This window comes from Camelus bactrianus, chromosome 10 (assembly GCF_048773025.1).
Source record: "Camelus bactrianus isolate YW-2024 breed Bactrian camel chromosome 10, ASM4877302v1, whole genome shotgun sequence".
NCBI lineage: Eukaryota > Metazoa > Chordata > Mammalia > Artiodactyla > Camelidae > Camelus > Camelus bactrianus.
This window is the reverse complement of record NC_133548.1, coordinates 50,140,001-50,160,963: the sequence shown is the minus strand read 5'-3', so window position 1 is coordinate 50,160,963 and position 20,963 is coordinate 50,140,001. Positions and strand designations below refer to the sequence as shown.

At 52.8% G+C, this 20,963-nt stretch overlaps 1 protein-coding gene across 4 annotated transcripts in view; it reads right to left on the bottom strand.

Moving 5' to 3' along the window:
• Positions 1–20,963, bottom strand: part of LOC123613795 (uncharacterized) — a 52,527-nt gene that overhangs the window by 3,067 nt on the left and 28,497 nt on the right. Inside the window, exon 4 of one of the 4 annotated variants that reach the window (XM_074372681.1) lies at positions 6,240–14,993. The exons of the other annotated variants lie outside the window; for them this stretch is intronic. Coding sequence (XP_074228782.1) covers positions 14,956–14,993 — 38 coding nt within the window. The 3' untranslated portion in view covers positions 6,240–14,955. Of the gene's footprint in view, positions 1–6,239; positions 14,994–20,963 lie in introns of those variants that run through there. 4 annotated transcript variants of the gene reach the window in all.

The following is a 20,963-nucleotide window of genomic DNA, read 5'->3' as shown; positions in this document are numbered from 1 at the left end:
TCAGCAGAGTTGGAGAGACACAGGGCTGTTTCAGTGCCCAACCCCTCTGGCTGACTCCCTGAGTAGCAAGCATGGATGCTGGGAGGGGAGCTGAGTTCTAACAATGACCCCAATTACAAGGCCAGCCACCAGAAATGAGCCGGGTATTTTATAGACATTTGCTGATATGACCCCCCCAACAGTCCTGTGAAGTAGGGGTTATTAGCCTCATACGATGGATTAAGAGATTGAGATCCAGAGAGGTGAAGTGACTAGTTCAACCAGGGTCTCTCTGCCCACAACCCATGGATTTCCACTGTCCCAAGCACCAGTCTCTATTTGTTGCAGGATGCTGCACAAGTCATGACACGTCCCTGAGCCTCGGGTTCCATGAGATGAGAAAATTCATTCCTGCCCTTGTTCAAAAGTGTTGGAAGATTTCAGTGAGCTCAAGGATGGAGATTGCTTTGAAGTTCTGCCCATGACTGACATTTTGCTATTATGTGATTTCAGGGGTTTTGGTGACTCTGTAGCCTAAAAGAATCATCTCCTCTGGCCTGCCCCCTGCCTAAAATTCTATCCTGAGTGCTGCTTCCCCAGCGTCTGACTTTGTCCCCAGTAAGTCCTCTAGAAGAGAGGGTTGGTTTGGGTGGGATTATCTACCATTATCAGACACTAAGGCCTTTACAACATTGTTACATGGTTGGGTCAAGTTCAGTGGTTTCCAGGAAGGTAGATGGTCTGGGACAGATGAGCAGTTCCTCCGGACCTGGGTGAAGTCCTGTCTAGAAACTCAGCCCCGTCGTCTTGTAGGCAAATATACCACCACCCGTGGAGGGCAGACTTGGCCAAATGATTCTACAGCCACAACGGCTTTGAGTCTGGTGACCCAGGTCTGGGAGTCAGAGAGGTGGGCTCTGGGAGGCCCAGCTGTGTGGCATCTAAACAGACATGAAACATTTAGGGAGGACTGAGAGCCCCATTGGGTGGCCAGAAGCTGCCCAGAGAGGGTGTGGCCAGCACAGAGATGAGAAGCCAATGTGGATCCTGCCCAGAATGGACAGACAGAGTCAGGCTAAAAGCAGGATTTGATGGGAGGGATGTCACAGTCAGTACCTGCAGTATTTTAGTTTGTAGAGGTGATGGAGTTTCTGAGGCAATGTCATCTCCAGCAGTGAGCTTCTGGGCCAGGGCGATGTCATCTGGGATGTGGGACTGGAGTATCCTTTCCAAGTGGGGACTCACTAGCTCCTGTGGGCCTCAATACCTGCTATGTTTGGTAGAAACTGTGGCTTATTTGGAGAGTTTGGGCCTCTGGATTATAAATCCCTCAACACTCCCAGGCCAATGGCAAGAAGACCACAGTCACCAGAATGGTGTGCAGCTGCCCCGGCAGGTTTTTGTTTTGGGTGGAAGTTTAGGTTCACACGAGTCCTGTATCAGGAGCAGCTGCCTGGCCTGTGGGACCACCAGGGTTAAGGGGTCCTAGGGGAGTATGCGCCCTTGGTATGGCCTCCAGCCACGACAAGATGGGGACAAGATTGAAAATTTATAAAGATAGGTTAAGACCTGGGTCAAGACAGAGACTCATTTAGGAGTTTATTTGCTAGATTGGAATCTTAAAAGAAGTTGTTTGAGGAGACCGTTCTGTCTCTCAGTTAAACCAGCTATCTGGGCCCTTTCGGGAACATCAATGTTCTCTTGACTGCCTCTTCCAAGGGCCAAGCATTGTGTATTTTGAGAAGTGAAAACGTGTGTCTTGGTCACTACCAGTAAGTCTGTAACTTGGAAGGGAATAGGAGAGTCCTGACAAGGCCCGTAGTGTCATCTCAGTGTATCTGGAGACCTGTGTGATTTTGATTTATATTGTGGGTATCTTTGAGGCAAGAGATTCCCAGAGCTCTTGATCTTGAAGCGGACAATTTCTAGGTAATGGCCCGAGAGTTTATAATAAATGTGAAGATGACATCATTTGTTGGCCAGAGCACCCAGTGCTAAGACCACTGGCTGCCTGAAGTCTGGCCTAGTGTGTTGTTTCTTGGGGCCCATCCTTTATTAAGGACATTCAGGCTAAAGGGTGGAAAGCAGTGGATTCCACTGGGCTTGTCATGCACACCAGCTGACAGTGCCCATTCTCCTGTCCCAAGGGGCTTCCCATGTAGCTGAGGGATCTAGGGGAGGGGTGAGCTCCTCCAGCACCATGATATCTGGCAAGGAACTGAGGACAGGAAAAGCCACCCCTTCCTGCAGGTGGAATATGCCAGAGGGCCCAGGTGTGGCTCCATCCCATCCTAAGGAGGCCTTGGCAGCTGTGCCGAGCGTGCAGGGTGGTTTCCATGATCCAAATGGGAATGGGTGTCTGTTGCCACACTACCAGGAAAAAGACTGCATTTTCAATGATTGAGCCCCAACAAGTTGCAAATCTCAAAAACAGTGGTAAACAATTCTTTACGTGCCCCACTCTCCCTGCCCTGGGTCATCTATCCAGAGGGAGTGCCCCTCAGAGTGATCATCAGCACCTCCCTCCTCTCTGCTCTCCCTCTGCTCTCAGTGTCCTTTCTGGGTGGCTTTTTTTTTTTTAATTCTCATTTTGGACTGCTTATAGATTCACAGGAAATTAAATAATTTTGAAAAAAAGAGTAATAAAATGAGAGGAATCACCTACCTGCTTTGGATTCATATACCTCCAATAATCAAGACTGTGTGCTATTGACAAAAGGGCAGACACACAGATCAATGGCACTGAATAGAGTCCTCAAATAGACCCTCATAACTGTAGCCACTTGATTCTCTAAAAAAACAAAAAAACTCTTTAGCAGGGAGGGTAGAGCTCACGCACGAGGTCCTGGGCGCAATCCCCAGTGCCCCCATTAAAATAAATAAATATATGACCTAATTCCCCCTCAACAAAAACTAAAAGTATATTTAAAAAAGATAAAATTTAAAAAACCTCTTTATTTTGAAATAATTGTAGCTCTACAGGAAGTTGTGAAGATTCTGTATCCCCTTTACCCGATTTCCACCGATGGTTACACCTTAGATCATTTTAATACAACAGCAAATCCAGACACTGACCCTGATGTAATGCGTGTGTGTAGTTCTCTGTCATCTCGTCCTATGTGGAGATTCATGTCACCACAACCACAATCAAGCTACAGAATTGTTCCATCTCCACAAAGATCTCCATCATGCTGCCCCTTAGAGCCTCACCGCCCTGCCTGCCCACGTACCCGCCCTTTGCATCTGCTGCCTCGCTCTCCCCCTTCTCCTTGATCCCCTCACAGTCCCCACCCTTCTGGACACCTGTCTGCTCCTCTTGGTCCCACCTGTGTCACCAGATTCCTTCCATCCAGTCCCACCATCCCTAACTCCTGGCAACCACCAGTCTATTCTCCATCCTTGTCATTTTATCATTTCAAGAATGTTGCGTAAATGAAATCAAACAGTGCGGGAACTTTTGAGATTGGTTTTTTACACTCACTGTAATCCTGAGATCCATCTGGGTTACTATGCATCACTAGTTCCTCCCTTTATCATTCAGTGTTGTTCCGTAGTCTTTTCTGTGTTCAGCCCTCTCTCAGTATTCCCAGAACTTTTCTTCTTTTCCTTGCCTCTGAGCCAGTGATTCCCACCTGTTTCCTCCTCATTGGAGCCATGAGTATGGAGTGGGTGTCCACATCCTTGAGCCTGCAGGTACCTGGTGGGAATGAGAGCCACTGCATCTTTCTCCTTCAGCCTTGGAGTCAAGCGTCCAGAAGCCACACCAACCAGCCTGTGGCCCTCTTGATGGCTTCTTGTGGTTCGACTTCCATGTTGTTGTTATATTGCACTCCTGCTCTTCTCTCCCCTTTTACCGAAGACTATTCAGACTGTGCCCATCTATCATCCTGGCCTGGTGTCCCCCGAGCCTCAGGGTGAGGGTGTAAATGCTCCCCTGAGGGCTCAGACTGGGCAGCCTGGTCCTGCTGGGTGTTAGGCCAGGAGGCACAGACGGGATTCCTGCCATCAAAGGAAAGGTCCCTGCTGGGACCTAGGCCTGGATGCCAAGGAGAGACAGATTTCAGGGGAAGTGCCCCTGTTTTGCCCCGACCACCTGTGCCAGAATCTGCTGATGGAGGGGTGGGCCGGGAGGTATCCCTCGCTCTGCTGACGCCCTGGGTGATTGTGAGCCGTGAGCCATCTCACTCTCTGGACCTCATCTCCTCTCAGGTATAGTAAGGTTTGGACCCCATGATCTTAGGCCCCACAGCTGTGACATTCTCAGGGTGCCCAGTGACCACCCTCCACCAACAAAAAAAAAAGTCCTGTTTCCCTACTGCCCTCAGAGTAGAGTTCAAGGTTATCATGGCAGTCAAGGCCCTGCATGGACTGACCGCCAGGGACTCTGTAACCCCAGTTCTCACTACTTCCTGCCTTCTCCTTTTAGCCTCTAGCCATATGGAACCAGCTGTCATTCCCCTGACTCTTGGGCACCCTTCCCTTGCTGATCTACTGCCCTCAACTCCCAAAGCAAATGTTACTTCCTTTTGGAAGCCCTTCCTGACTTCCTCCGCACCCCCTGCTTCTGTTCTCATCTGGTAACTTCTTCTGTGTCTGTCCCTGCTCTTGGCTGGCCACTCCTAGCTTGGTGTGTGAGGACCAGAGAAGAGTGACACAGGCCTCTAGTGTCCAGCACAGAGCCAGACACAACTCAGACCCTCACAGAAGGGGATGGAACACTGGCCACCTCCGGCCCAGTAGGATGATGCTGCCTCTTCCTCTTCCCTCCTCCTCCTCTCCCGCCCCTCTTCCCTCCTCCCTCCTCCCCACCTCTTCCTCCCTTCCTCCTCCTTCTCTTTTGGCTCCCTGGGTTGTCCTGCCTGGGGCAAGTGAACTCACAGTGTGATGTGGCTTGGCCAAGCCCAGAGCTTTCCTTTGAATGCAATGAAAACCAAACAACGCATTGCTCATTGTTGTTAGAAAAGTCCATAGGATGGAAAAGCTTCCTCTTTACCACTTCCCACCCACCCCCCACCTCGTACCATCAACTGGATTTTCCTATTCCTCAGAGCCCAAGCTCTCAGGGCATGTAGAATTCTCAAGCCTTAGAATCATAGGATAATGGAAGCTTAGACTAATGTAATGCTAGAATTCTACAACTGTTGAATCAGAAAGCCACACTAATGATATCTTACTATAACATTACATTAAAGCCAGAGATTCCTTTCATAACATGGAATCTTTGCATATGGAATCCTAGAATCCCTGGCAAGTTGGTGCCAAAAACATCAGGTTGGACCTGAGTTCACCTCCTGCAGTATCCATGTGCCGTGGAATGAATATTTGTGTAAACTCCATGTATTGAAGCCCTAATCCCCACTGTGATGGTACTTGGAGGTAGGGCCTTGAGGAGGTAATTGGTGATGCAGGTGGAGCCCCCTTGCTGGGATTAGTGCCCTGATAAGAAGAGACAGGAGAGAGAGGATTTCTCTCTACCATGTGAGGACACGAAAAGAAACCATCCATCTGCAAACCAAGAAGAGCACCCTCAGCAGACACTGTCAGCCAGCACCTTGATCTTGGACTTCCCAGCCTCCAGAACTGTGAGAAATAAACATTTGTGGTTTAAGAAACTATGAAAACCCTCTGTCCAAGGTCACACAGCAAGCAGAAGTAGGGAAGGCTGTGGCCCTCCCAGTCAGGGCCGCTGCCCTAGACAAGACCCCAACGTCCTCAGTCCTCTGGTGACAGACAGACCTGAGTCTGACTCCAGTTCTGAGGATGCCACACCATGCGATCCTGGACAAAGCCCTCAGCTTCTCTGACCTCCAGTTTCACAGCAGCAAGGGAATGATAATTGTAGGTGAACAGTCAACTGATGAGTAGCTTGAGTCTTATGTTCTAGGCTTTCTCCCGATGTGAAAAAGGGGCTTGAACAGTGCCGGACTCTCTGGAGAGCTCTGGTAACCTGACAGGATTCAGAGGTGAGGGCAGGAAAACCAGGTGACCGGGACAAAGCTGGGCCAAGACCATAAGCCACACTGAGGACCTTGATCTCAGAGGATCTTGATCTCAGGCCCACCAGGGAAGGGGCAGATAACACATCTGGTTAAGTCTTTCTCGAGTGTCTGCCCCCACCCCACATACCCTCCCTGGCAATAAACCTGGGACACTTGTGTAACTGTCTGAGCCTCAGTTTCCTGTCTGTAGAGCACAGGCAGTAACACTGTTGGTTCAGCACCCAGCCCCCCCCCCCCCCCCCCCCGGCTCCTGGGCGTGCTCTCCGAGGCTCAGTTTACTCATCTAGGACTTAGACCCCAGGCCTGCTGTTTCCTGGCGTGTAGGACTAAAATATATTCACTTTTTAACTAAAGCATAGTGTGGGCCAAAGGCATCCGTACACATTAAAGACAAATAATAGTATTGACTGTGCATTGGAAGGGACCGTCCTGGTCACCTGGTCGTTGTCACATGTGCCTCCTCACAGGTCAGGTATTCATGCGGTCATTTCAGCTGCCTCTCAGAGAGGTTGAGTGTCTCCTTTCAGGTCACACAGTAAGGAATTGGTCCAGAGGTTTCTCTACCCCAGCTGTTCTGTCTTCTTGGGCCTTTTTTCTTTTTCTGTTTTACTCCAATGGATGTCATTTGGCTTCACAACCTCTGACTTATGTACTCACTGTGGGAGAGGGGGTTGAGGCAGGGGGGCCTCCTTTCAGGACTTCAGAGTCAACTGAATCTCCTGTGCCCTTGGTGGGAGGTCCCGAGGAGTCTGCCCTGTCAGCATGTGGGCAAAGTCCAGCCCCCTCCAGACAGGCAGGGATGTAGGGGTGGTAACTTGGGGGCTGGGTTGGGATCAAGTTGTCCTGAATGGAAACAAACTCCAACCCCAAACCAAACCCAAACAGAGATTCCAGGAGGAACTGGGTGTCCCCAGCTGCCCCAGGCTAGGCTGGGACAGGGAAGGAGGGGTCAGACATGAACTCAGGGCTCCAGGTTCCCCAAGGGGCATGAGATTCCCAGGCCTGTGCTGAGCGGCCCTCCCTCAGAGACCCAGGCAGATGGAATTTCTATTCCCTGAGCCAGCAGCCAGCTGGTGGAGGAGCGTGGCTCCAGGCCTGTGTTTTCGTCTGCCTGACAGACATCCACAGAGGGCTTGCTCTCTTCCAGCGGCCACCAGAGAATGAGGCAGGTGAGGAGACCAGTCCAGCGCCAAAGTTTCCAGAGTAGCAACGTGAAGGCCGTGGGCACGCTAAACTGATGGTAGCTGGCCTTCGTGGGGCCCTTAGCACCTCCTAGAGCACTGGATTAGACACTAGTAATGTTCAGCTGGGGATCCTGGGCCAGCAGTCTGTGCTCACATTTGGATGTGTGTCTGACTTCCAAGGGAAATGGCAGCTGAAGGTAAACCAGGCCCTAACACTCATGAGGGGAGGCAAGGGGCACCTCAGGCTGATCTTCACCAAGCAGGCAGGTCCTTTATTTAAAGTCAGTGGGACCCTGGTGTAGGAGGAAAGTCATGGGGGGAACTAGCAAATGCTGAGTGCCTGTCGTTCACTAGACCCTGGGCCAGCCCCTATTAAAATGCATCCTCAGGGTTAGTCCTGACCACTGCCCTGAGAGGTAAGGCTGATTAGCGCTGCCACTCCGCAGAGGAGAGAATGGAGTCTCAGAGAGGTGATCAGACTGCCAGGGGGTACAGTAGTGAGTGGGGAAGGCTAGTGGGGGAGTGGGGGGTTCCCCCATTCCAGGCAGCCAGGGCTTCAGCTCTCTGCTCTTTTCAGCGGGAACACCAGCCTGGAGAGGGCTCGGCTGTGGCCCGGTGAGCTAGCGGTAGAGCTTTGGAATGTGTCTGTTTTTTTTTTTTTTTCCTTATCCTACTTTGGATTTCCTCTGTGCCTAGGTTTTTCTTAAAATGTGTCGTGTATACTCCTTTTATATCATTGTGAACTTATTTCCTCCTCTTAGTTCGATTAATCTTTGATTTTTGCTGGTAGGTAGACACCCTCTTGGGTGAGCAGAGAAGCCTGAGAACTCCCCCTGGGTCACACTGAGGGTGGGGCCCTGGTAGCCATGGTTACCCATCTGCAATCCTGACTCCTGATTGGGGCAGTATGGACACGTGACCCGGGCTGGCCCAATCACATGCTCTCTTGCTGAATTGGGGGTTTGGGGTTCAGAGTCAGCCCTGGCCTTCAGTCTCCCAATATGGCCAATGTTAAGGGACACATGAAAGGAATCCTGAGGGGTCTGTCCTCCCCTATGAGTTCAGGAAGGCTCTGCAGAGAGTCAGTGATAAGAAGCACCCTGGCCCTCCCCCCTCAACTCCTGGCTGTTTTTCTAATTCTCAGGAGACCAAGGCTGGCCCTCACCCCTCCCAGGGATTCCATGGAACACCATGTCCTTAGGGTGAATAAGTCTTTTGGCCTAAGGTCACCTGAAAGTCTTAACAGAACAGCTCAGAACAGCTGATTTATTGCAACTTAAAACTAAGAGAACTGCTTAATCCAACTAGGCCTTGTCTCTGAGTTCAGGGCTGCGGCACCCACACTCAGCTTTGTCCATAGTTCTAAGATCTCCCCTCTCCAAAGGGGCATTATCTGCCCTCCTTACAAATAAAACCCTCCTTTTTTTCTTGCTGCTGCTCTCCCTTTAGGGACATGTATTCTACACACACACACACACACACACACACACACACACACCTGTCTCCACTGCCTTATGCCTATCACTTTGCCTTTCCACCCAGATGTATCCTCTTCCTACCCTCACCTGGTGGTCCCCACTCTTCCTGGAGGGCCCCAGACTCAATACCACCTCCCACTCCTGTCCCAATCTACCTTGAAATTCTCTGTCCAGACCAAGTAGCACCTGTGCAGCTAGGGTGGTGGGAGAGCCATGGGTTGGAGGCAGGAGGCCTGAGGTCTAGCCCCCCATCTGCTGTGGACCCACGTGTGACCTTGAGGGGCAGTCTCTGCCCTCTCTGGGCCTCTGCCCTGGCACAGATATAAGTCAGTTCTGGATAACTCTGCCTTTAAGGTTGCAGAGTGAAGGTGTAGGGTCTTCCAAAGGGTGGGCTCTAAGCCCAGTATGACTGGTGTCCTTATAAGAAGAGGAGACACAAACAGACACACGGTAGAAGGCCATGTGACAAAAGGGGCAGAGATTGTAGAGCTGCAGCTGCAAGCCAAGAAATGCCAAGGGTTGCTAGCTACCACTAGAAGCCAGAAAGACGTAAGGAAACCTTCTTCCCTAAAACTTGCAGAGAGAGTGCAGCTCTCCATGATCTTGGATTTGGACTTCTAGCCTCCAGAACAGTGAGAGAATAAATTGCCATTTTAAGCCCCTCAGTTGTGGTGCTTGGTTATTGCGGCCCTAGGAAACTCATACAGGGTCTTTCAACCAACTCTGCCAACTTCGCTCAGCTGTCCTCCCAGCCAGAGGTCTCTTTGTGAAGGAGGAAGGGGACCATGTCCCTCCCAAGCTCACAACTCTTCTAAGACTCCCCAGTGCCCTGGCATCCACCACCTTTCCTAACTGTTCCCACCAACTTCCTGGGTGCCCTCTCCCACTGCTCCCTGCCTCCTTCTTTCTGTTTCAGCAACACAGAATAATTGTTCCAGTTTTCTTTTTCATGTCTTTGCTCATGTGGTGCCAGAAAACACACCTCTTCATCCAGTTCACTTCTATTCATGCTTTTAAAGCCTGTCTTCGACAATCATCTCTTCCAGGAATAATAGCAAGCATTTATTGACTCTTGCTGTGGGTCAGGCAATATGCTAAGTGCTTTATATGAGTTGCATTATCCTCACACTAGCTCCAGGAGGGAGATGTCCTCATCTTCATTTTACAGGTGGGGAGACCCAAGCCCCAGATAGGCCTCCATGAGCTTCCCACAGTCGTGAGAGGCACAGGCCCACGTGGCAGAAGCCATGCTCTGCCACTTCCCTGTGACGCCACCACCACTGCCTGGGGTGCCCTCACCTCCCCCAGACACATCTGCTCCTCCAGGCCTCCAGCCGCTGCATGCTTCAGGGTAACAAATGTTGCTGTAACAAGAGGTGAAATCAAACGCTGGTCAAATAGTTTTCCAGGGCCATTTCATGCAAGATAGTTCCTCCAAGGCATCTATCTTCCTCACCATGTGGGGTTAGAACACTTGGAGCGGGGAGAAGGGCAGAGAAGCCAGACCCCAACCTGGTTCTCACAAATAAACAAGACACAAGCGACATCACGGCCAGCGGTGGCTGCAGCATAAATCAGGACTTTTATGGGGCAAGTGGCCTGTCAAGGCCCAGACTGCCTGCCTGGCCTCTGAAAGAGGCCAGTGGACACTTTTGTGATCAAACCGGGACCACTCACTAATATGCCCACCCAGCGTCCCCTATCAGGCCCTCAGCCCCACCTGGCAGCTCCCCTCCCCCTAGGCCCACCGAGGGCCAGCTGCCAGCCTACACACCCATCCGCTGATTTTCTCACTCATTCATTCTGTGCTTGTTCACTCTGTACTAGGTGTGTAGTAAGCAATCAAGAGAAAATTTCTTGAATGAATGAATTTTCTCACTTCTTTCCACCTTTTCTCCCACCTCCCTCCTACTGCCTCTGTAGCACTGAGGCCACTCCAAGATGCAAAGCCCAAGGTGGTGCCAGAGAGGCTGAGTCTGGGTCCCACGCCATGCCCTTGATACAGGAGGGATGGGTTGAGGGGAGAGGCACCAGACAGGCTCCTTCCAAGACTCAGTTCAGGAAAGGAGTTCCTCCAGGCAGGAAGGGAGCCTGCAGGTGGGCAGCAGAACAACATATGCTCCCTCTGACCCTTTGACACACCCGTGCTGCCTGCACCTCTGAGCGGGACCCCTCCTATTTGTGCCCATTTGTGCCTCACTGTCCTCCCGCGGGTTCTAGGAATTAGTTCCCTTTCTCCCAAGGGCTCAAGGCTTGCTGATCAGTCCAGCGGTTCCCTTACGTAGCCCACCACCATTTCACTCGTCTGGACCCTGCATTTGGCAGTCAGGTGTTCCATGAATGGCGGTTGTTAATGCCTCCATTTTCAATCGCAATAGTCCTCATGGCTTTTTTTTTTTTTTCATTATCACATCATGTAAATATTTTACTGTTTTAAAGTACCCAAAACATAAAAGTTACCATTAGTGACATTTATTCCATTCACAGTGTGGTGTAACCGTCACCACTACCTAGTTCCAGGACATTTTCATCACAACACTCCCAAAGGGAGCCCCGCGCCTGTGAAGCAGTCACTCCCCATTTCCCGTTTCCCTTTCCCCCAGCCCCCGGCAACCACTCATCTCCTCAGAGGTTTTAACAAAGATTCTATTATAGACAAGGTAGGACACGTTATCCCCGACTCACTGATGAGGAAACCGAGGGAGTCACACACACACACACACACACACACACACACACACACACAGACACACACACACACACACCCCAGCTGGTATGGGCTCCACCCCCCACTCTCCACAGAGCAGAGCCTTCAGGGTGTCATGTGCCCCTGGGGGTGCTTGGAGGCTGAAGTAGATCTCCCCTCAGGGGACTCTTCGCTTCTTTCCTTGTAGGTGAGAAGTGAGAGAAAATTCAAGGCTCAGTCCTGGTCACCCAGTAAATTTAGTCTCTTAATTGACAGACTGAGAAGGCCTCCGGTGATGGTGCGGGAAAGGTGGCGGGGAGGGTGCACCTCTGTTGATTTTGGCTTCAGAGCCCAAGTTCACACAGTTCTCTGGGCTGACCCCTGGGGTCTGATTAACAACCACACCCACTCCCACTCACACCTCTAGGCTTTCGCAGACAATGTTTCTTCTATGTGGACCTCTTTTTCTCCCTCCAACCTCTCCAGATTGTGGGTCCTTCATCCTTCAAAACCCATTCAGTGTCCCCTCTGCCATGGGTTAGGGCAGTGGTCTCAGGGCGGGATAATCAGCACCCGAATCAGGGAGTGGAGCCTGGGCATTTGGGCAGCTCTGAAGCTGTGCATATGAGTCTGACTTGCAGCCTGAGAAGCCTGGTTAAGTGGCCCCTTCTCTCTGCTTCCCCAGCGGAGCTCCTTCCTCTTCATTTGGGGAACGTCTGTTCAGGGACCTGTTCCGCCTACTGCCCTGAGAGCTCCTTGAGACGACAGTCAGCCAAGTATCCTGGTTAAGAGCTCTAGACTTTTTTTTAACAGCTTTATTGACATATAATTCATATACCACACAATTCACCCGTTTAAAGTGCACAATGATTTTTGGCATATGGCATTATTCATTTTTTAAATTGCTGTAAAATATATATAACATCAAATTTGTCATTTTAACCATTGTTGTGTGTGCAGTTCAGTGACATTAATTACATCTGCAGAGTTGTGCAACCATAATAGCCCAGGACTTGGGTTTTGGGTAGACCTGAATTCTGTCCTAGTTCTTTCACTCTGCAGTTGTGTAAGCTCCACTCCGAGGCCCTGCTTACCCATCTGGAAATTGGAGACCCTAGGGGCCACCTCGCAGAGGCATTGTGAAGATTAAATGAAACAATGAAGGTCAAATGCCTTGCAGACTGTGGAAACTATGTGTATCCCTGTGTGGACCCCTGCTGTGTGGCTTCAGGCAAGTCCCTGGCCATCTCTGGCCTCAGCTTCTGGCTTTAACAAGGCAGGGTTTGGATTGGGTAAGCCCAAGGGCCTGGGAGCGCTTCCCAGTGCTTACTGAAACTGCCCCATCAGAAGCTGTGCCTTCACTATGGTGGTAGCCCTGGGGCCCAAGCCCCTTTCTCTGAGAATTTCCTCCATATGCCAGGGATCTTGGCAGCTATGGTAGACCATGTGACGTGGCCATAGCTGACTGGATCTGGGAAGACATGTGGCTGGCGTGCTACTGTAGTGGAACTGGGAAGTGAAGTGAGCAAGTGCATGGGGGCCTTAAGCCTGGCTGATGGTGGGGAGGCTAGTGTGGTAGTCAGGCCAGACCTGGTTGGAACTGGTGGCAGGGCGAGATCCTGTTGTTCCAGGCCAAAGAGTTGGAACTTTATCCCGGGAGAAGTGGGAGGCCCATCACTCTTGGGGTGTTAAAACCAGTCTGGGCCCCGTAGTGCTGAATTGGACGGGGGCCTTGGCAGAGGGGAGAAGGAACAGAACAGGATCTCCAGGCTGTGTGGCTTTGTGCCAGCCCAGGCCCCCTGCAGAGCCTCAATTTCCCTTTCTGGAAGTAGGGTTGCACCAAGGGATGCCCTGACATGGGGTGTGAGAGCAGAGCTGAAGCAGGCAGGGCTGGGAGGAGGGCCAAACTAGAAACTCTCCCTCATTGGAGCCATTCGTGTTCATTCAGGCAAAGCTGGCTCCTGGGAACAAGTAGGATGTGGCTCCAGGTTTGCAGATGGCATCCCCCGGACAAGACAGGGGGCCTGAAACCCAGGGTCGCCAAGGGCAGCCTAGGGGCTGTGCCCCTCCAGGCTAAGGTCTTGTGCCAGGTCCAGCAGGAGCTTCTGTGTCTTTAGAGCTGCAGAAAACACCCCAGACTCAGAGCCATGTGGGCAGACTTCCTGTGCTGCCCACCCTGAGAGCCAGGAGCCCCTGTGGCTCCAGAAGGCAGCACTGTGCTGGCTGTGTGCTGGGTGAGACCTGGCCCACCCACTCCGAGAGTCGGACGCCCGGCCTGCCCAATAAGCCACGTTGGCCCCAACGTAGGACGATAGAGTCACTAGGAACGGACTCTGCTCCTGGTGCCTACATTTGCTCACTATGAGTTGAGGCAGTGACAACCTTTTTGGGTTTCCATGTCCATGTCTATAAACTGGGAGTAAAACTCCTATGACCTAGTAGGGCTGTCGAGAGGCTCAAATGAGATGATGTTTGCATCCTACTCAGCAGCGGGCCTGGCGTGGTCTGTGCTCTCAAATTGGAGCCATCACTCCAGCACCCAGGCTGCGCCTCTGGAATCTGGGTGTGGAGAAGACAGTGGCTGGGAGCAAGGAGGGGCTGGAGAAGTAGAGGGTGCCCAGAAGTCACGGGAGAAAGAACTCCTGTTCCGGTTGAGGGATCCCTTCACTCCTGAACCCCTTCTTGTTTCAGCTCCAGGCCACCTGCGCTTCCCTACCACACCCACTCCTGCAGGGCAGGAGGCTGTCTGGCCCTGCTCACAGCAGCCACCAGACACCTCTGGGCAGGGAGATGACCTCAGGCTTCATCACCTGCCCACTGTGTGATCTTGGGCCTCTGTTTCTCTCCTGGTGAAATAGGGCAAATGCCATCTGCCTCATTCCGATGGAAATGAACTCAGGTGAAGTGATGGGGTGAAAGGCATGTGCACAGGTAAGGGACTGGGGTCTGAGAGCTAGAAGATACCCCAGTGTAGGCCTCAGACGCCACCTCTGTGTAGACGAGGACATTGAGCCACTGAGGGGACAACGATGGGCCACTGCCACAAAGTGACCAGACAAGGCTGGGGCCAGACACTGAGCTCAGCCCCCAGCAGACCTTCCCTACCCTTCGCGGCCACCTGGAGACAAGCACAGTGTGGCCACCAACGCATTCAGTGCCTCCCCTTTCAGAAGTGTCTGCTGGAAACCACCCAGGATTGCATGGTGTGGCAGCCAGTGATCTCTAGGACCAAGGAGGGGAGGAAGGTCCTCCATGAGGGAGCCGGGCCTGATGGGAGGCAGGCAGCAGCTGCAGAGGCCCCCTTTCTCCTTCCCACTAGTCAGGCACTGCCCAGGGATGATGAACTTGGCGACTCCCCAAGTTCCCCCAGTCAAATGCTGGAGGGACCTTGCTCCGCTCCAGCCGCCCACACCCAGCTCTGGAGGCCCTTTCCCAGGAACACTTGGGCTGCAGGTGAGGTGAAGGGGTGGGGTGGAGGGAGTTTCCACCACCAGGCAGCCTACCCTGGAACCCTCCATCATATGCGCCTGAGACTTAGGTTTCTCGGTCTTCTCAACTGCCACACAGAGGGTGAGTCAGGGCTTTGCGGGACAAGGAATGATAGTCTGAAACCCATTAACAAAGAATCTTCAGTCCGAGGGAGACTCAGACCAGAGGGACGCGGCACCTGCAGGAGAATGTGGGAGGGGAGGTAAAGAGTGATTGAGAGCCCAGGGCAGGAGGCGTCTCTCAACCCCAGAGCTCCCCTCCCCTCCCAGACCACACGCTCCTTCCCAGGTTGGATGGGAACCAGTGCATGTTTGTGTAACTGTGTGTGTCTGTGTAACTGTGTGTGTCTGTGTGACCGTGGTATCCACGTGTGTCTGTGTGTGTAATCAACGTACTTGCCTCATAGGGTTGTTATGAGGCTTACACAAGTTAACACTTGTAAAAGGCTGGGTGCAGTGCCTGGCACTTCCTAAATTCTCTGTAAATATTAGTAGCTCTGATGAAGTGGAAAGGTTAAGAGCTCAGCTCTGGAGTCATGCTGCCTGGGTCACTAGGTATCAGCTACAGTCAGCGCCGTGGATTGCTGTTGGCTGTGTCCACCTGTGTTTGGTCCTCAGAGGCAGCATTTGTATATGCTTTGGTCAGCTCCCTCCCCATCTCCTGTCAGCAGCAAGCCTTTGTCCCTTGAGGCATTCTGCTCTCATCAGACAGGAACCTCTTGCTTTACAGGGAACTGGCTCTAGCCTCCTGCTGCCCAAATGCACCTGTGTCCATTTCCACTTCCCAGTCTCTTCCCATGGATCCCATCCCAGGGGTCCCTGTTTGTTCTTCCTTCCTGCAGGCCCCTTCTCCACCTGGCATCTCCCCTTTTTGTCCTTATCCCCTTCCATTCCCAGGGAAACACATTCCATTTGCTCCCCAGCCTTCCACTAAGCAGCACACTGCCACCCCTGCCCTCTTACCCCCTCGCCTCCCTCTACCCTAAGCCTCAGGCCTAGCCACCTGCTTCCTTCTCCTCATTCTAACATTTTCCCTTTCTGGAAGAAAGGCCCCTTGGAGGGAGCAGGAGCAGGAGCAGTGGGTGGTGGAGAAGGGGGCACAGTGGGGTGGATGGAAAGGGCTCACACCAATATGTTTTGGTGGTGGTTTTTTCCCTTTTCAACCTCTAAGACAGTATTCCTTACTGTAGACTTGGGGACAGGAGGCAATACCCCAACCGAGATGGGCCACTGAGGCACCAGGCCCGTAAGGGGTCCTGGACTTGGGAGGTCAGGGTTTCAGGCTGCTCTTGGGGTGAACTTGGGCTTGGCTTTCCTCCTTTCTAGGCCTCAGCAACTCGAGGATTTGGACAGCCTGAGCCCAAAGATCCTCCCAGCCCTAACACAGAAGAGCCAGGGTGTGTGAGAGGCAAATCTGCACTCCGGGCTCTTCTCTGCCACCTGCTAGCTGGGGGCTTTGGGAGACTCCCAGCCTCTGTCTCCTCGGTTTCCCTGTCTGTACAATGAGCCGGCTGGCCTTGGCCATCCAAGGGCCTCTGTGGTTCCTGTCCATTGTTTTGAATGTCTCCTGGGATGGGAATCTTGATTTCTTTCTTTGATGAGGGAGGCCATCCAAGAGGTGGGGGCAAGAGTGTGATATGGGAAGTGGGGAGGGAGGAGGCAGAGAGGGCTGGACTCTGGGGCCTGGAGATGAGGCCCTGAAAGTAGGCCCCCAGCCCAAGACACTTCAGAGAGAGTGACCCCTCCAGTGGAGCTTACAGAGTCCCCCTATAACTATTGTCCCAGAATTCCTGTGAGCTGGCTGGCCAAGGGCCCCATTTCACAGGTAGGAAGACCAAGGCCTGAAGGCAGGAGGGGATCTGCCCAGAGTCACCCAGCTGGTCAGTGGCTGAGGTGGAATTTGGCAGGATGAGGTTGGAAGGGACTCATAGAAACTCCATGGCTTCACACCCCTTGTCATCTGCCATAGGGGCCCATCCTCCACAGGATGGTGATTGAGGCCTGCTCCTCATGGTGCAGGAAGGGAAACTGAAGCCCAGAACAGTGCAGGGCCATGCACTCTCCCCACTGACTTTGGTTGCAGTGACCATGACAGTCTACAAAGCCCAAAAGTCTCCACTAGCAGCCTTGCTTGCTGTCTAAAATCCCGCATCAGAGCCCCCATATTTCGGTAAAGCATGTGTCCTGAGGCCCACGCACTGAGAGGGGCAAAAAGACAAGAATTATAGGCATGTGGTATCCTCAGACTCCCAGAACAGCCAAGAAAGAAGGGAGCCCATGGACCAGTGAGGGACAAGGGGTCCAGAAGGGGAGAGGCACTTGCCCCCAGAGGGTTGGGCTATGTCAGGCAGCCAACCCAGGCCCTGCTTCCCCAGCTGGAGCAGCCCCTTCTTCTGCCACTGCCCCAGGCCCCAACTTATGTGTATGGTTTTAGACGTAGGAGGGCCTGGAGTGGCAGGGACAGTAGGTGGGGGCTGGGAACATCTCAGCCGACCTGGGTCACCCTTCCAGAGGGTGCTGTGGGCCGCAGCGGATTAATGGTGCAGAGGCCACTCATTTCCTCTGGAGACAGGCCACACCACACAGCCCCCCATTGTTGACTGCCCTTATCTCGGGAAGTTCCGCTTGCCCCATCCGGAGGAGGAGGCAGCTGGGCCCCCACACCCCTGGCCTCACCTTTCTTTGCTTCTTGGAGGTTGGAAGGCTTGGCAGGGCTGGGATCTTGCAGGTTTGATTCGTGTCGCCCCGGAGCCCCCCTTCCCCCCAGGAAGTCTGGACTTTACCTGAGGGCCAGGGGCACCATGGAGGGTGGAGCATGGCGGGGCTGGGGTCTCAGCTGGGTTTCAGAAGGGGAGTCCTAGGGGGGGTCAAGGATGACCTGGGAGGGGTGAGGCCTGAGGTCGAGAGGGTGGGAGGCAGTGAGGGGAGGGAGCCAACCGCACTCAGGGATGCTATTGGGATAGGCCAGTGCAGGGTGCCGTATTCCTCTGCCTCAAAAGGCCCCTGGAGGACTGCACACAGCCTCTGTCCATACTGGCCCCTCTGGCTGAGTGCCATTCTCAAGGTGCTCACACCAACTTTAAGATGCAGCCAGGTGAGGAAGGGGGAGACAGTGATAGAGTGCGTGCCTAGCATGCACAAGGTCCTGGGTTCAATCCTCAGTAGCTCCATTAAAAAAATAAATAAACCTAATTACCTCCCCCTAGTATAAAAAATAAATAAATAAATAAAAATTAAAAAGAAAAAAAAGATGCAGCGCGAGTACCACTTAACTCCTCCAGGAAGCCTCCCCTGATCCCAGAGAGTCGGGGTACCCCACCCAGGGTCGGTATCCCTTAGCCCCTGGGCTTCACCCCATGCCCCCATCAGAGCCCTGGGTACCCTGTGTAGATGCGGGTCTGCCCCACAACTCGACTGGATACGTTCTGATGGTGGAGACTCCCATGTCGCCAGGACTTGCTCCACTCCTGCCCTCTCCAGCCCGGCAAGGAGTTGGAGTCACTAAAGCTTTCCATCCCAGCCCGCTCCCTGCCACGTCTCCCCCCCACCGCCACAGGCACTCTGGGACCCCTCCCCACAGATCTGCCTCTCCCATCAGCCCGCCTGCCCTCTCACCACCACACTTCTGTCAAGTATGCCCCTCCACCTGAAATGCCCTCTCCGCATCTTCCCCTGGCAAAATCCCAGCCACTTACTAAAGCCTGCTCTGCTGCCACCCCTCCCTGGAGTCCCTCTGTGCCCACCACTGATGCAGAGACTTTACCAAATGCCTCTCTCCCTTTCTGCTCAGAGCAGCTCCATTCAACACATAGTTGAATAAAAAGGGTCGATGGCTAAAAATAAAGTTTAAAACAAATGGATTTGTCCATTCTAATCCTTAACATATGAAGACACTGCTCAGCTGATATTTTATAAGTCTGGAAAACGGTGGACTTTCATTTCAATGGAGGCTTTTCCAAGAAGTGAGTTAATGGAGGTAATTTAGGCAGTGCGAGAGTGTGATAAGCAGTGATATTTGGGGACAAAAGATTCTAGCCAGGACTCTACATCCTACCTTGAAGGCAGCTTTCATAAAGGGCTGTCTTTCCAAAGGCCCTCACTCTTGTCACACAATCCACCAACACCTAGAACGGGACACTTAGGAGTGTGGAAATCTTAGGAGGAATCAGGGAGTCCTGGCATGGCCACCTCTGCCTCCAAGAGGTACACCATCTAAGAGCCAAAAGACTTCACTTAGCTCTTGGCCGCAGGACCCAGGGGTGCTGCTGGCAGAAGAGGGCACTGAGGGATGACCTGGTGGCCATGGACAAGTCCTCCCCACGCTTCTTTTCCCTCTCTTCCCTCCCCTCTGTCCTCTCCTCTTCTCTTGTCAGGTCCCCCACTCTGCACCTGCTCTTCTGGCTGCCCATCCTCACTGGTTACAGGATGCTGCCTGGAACCACCACTTTCCCAATCTGCCATGGGAACCAGCTGACACCAGCCCCCTCTCCCCCTCCCTCAGCTCCTCCTCTACAGACAGCCAGCTTCTCTCAGGCCAGCTCAGGGGTGGGGGAAGAGGGGAAGAGGGGAAGCTTCCCAGACACCCCTCATCTTCCCCCCAATACACACACACTGAGGCTCAGACAAGCTGGTTGTGTGGGTGCTGGTACCCAACAGGTGCTCAGTAAATGCCTTCTCTTGCCACCGCTCCTGTCACCATAGCACAGGGAGCTGGAGCACGCACTGGATCAGGACAGCAGCTTTGCTACTCTAAGCCTCTGTTTCCTCATCTGCAAATGATGAAAATCTTAACCTCCCAATGGGAAAGCTAATTGAGATAATGTGCATGAAATTGCCTTCCAGCCTCCTGGGAGTTAGACAAATGTCATTAACATAATAAAGATCATTAAGAGTAAATAAATGATGCAAGGAAAGGCTCGGCATGTAGCTACTGAGATATTAAAAAATAAGTCCGGGTTGAAGGTTGGGTTGGGTGGAGTGGGAGTGGGCCGGGTGTCTGGGAAGCTTCCGGGAGAAGCCACGATCTGGGCAGAGACATGCAGTTGGGGTAACCGAGACACGGGCAGATGAAACCCTCCAACCCTCAACAGTGGGTGACGGCTTCCAGGCATTAGCTTCTGTCATCTTCCACCCCCACCAACCCAACAGCCCCAGGACAGGCAGCCCCAGGCAGAGTGAGGACGGCATCCTCCTGGGATGGGATGTGTAGAAGATGGAGGCGGAAGGAAGCCCCTTCAGACTGGAGCAAGCCTGTGCCTAGGCTGCCTGGAGAAAGGTGGTCAGGTGTTATTTGACAGCTCAAAAACGCTTTCATCTTTATTGCCTCATCCTCCTCCTCTCCTCCATCACAGCCCTGCAGGTCAGCTACCTTTAGACTCATTTTACAGATGAGGAAAGTATGGCTCTGAGAGCTTGTGTTCTTCATTCAAGATCACCAGCTGATGATGGGTGGTCCCCTGTCTTACAACCCAGCTCAAAGTTAACCAGTGTCCAAGCCATTGCCCCAAGTCCTGCCTGAGGTCACCCCATACACAGGAACAATGTTGTTTGTTTGTGGGTTGGGGGACCTCCCACTGCTCCTGGGAAGATTCAAGGCAAAAGAACCCGGCCCCTGGGAGTGGATTTAAGTGGCTTCTCATTTCCTGGGCTGGGTCCTCAACATGCATGTCTGATTTGGAGTTCTGGGTGCAGCCTGCAAGTGCCTGGATTGGGTGTCTTCATCCCCGAGACTCTGCCTTGAGGGGTCTGGGCAGGAGGCGAGCCTGGGCCAAGGCAGTGACTGCATATGGGCCATGGGGAGGTGATCTCAGTCATGGGGTGGCAGGACCACCCCTCCTTCCTGCCTCTCCTTCCCTCGGGGAGCAGGTGGGGGAAGAGAGGAGTGGCTGGAGGCAACATGACCCCCAGATGCCCAGGCCTGGAACACAGTGATCTGGAGCTAACCTGATAGTGAGGGCAGAACCCCAGTCTGCTCCTGGTTCTGGCAGCCTGAAGGTTAGGCCTCACGGCTCCATCTGCATCTTTGGTGGAGGGCAGTGGTGGCTGTTAAACCACACGTAGCCAAGCGCGTTATCTGAAAGGCAGGAGGTCAGTCCTGGAGGAGACGGTGTGCTGGGTGGCTCTCAGGGGAGTGACATTTGTTATCCTCT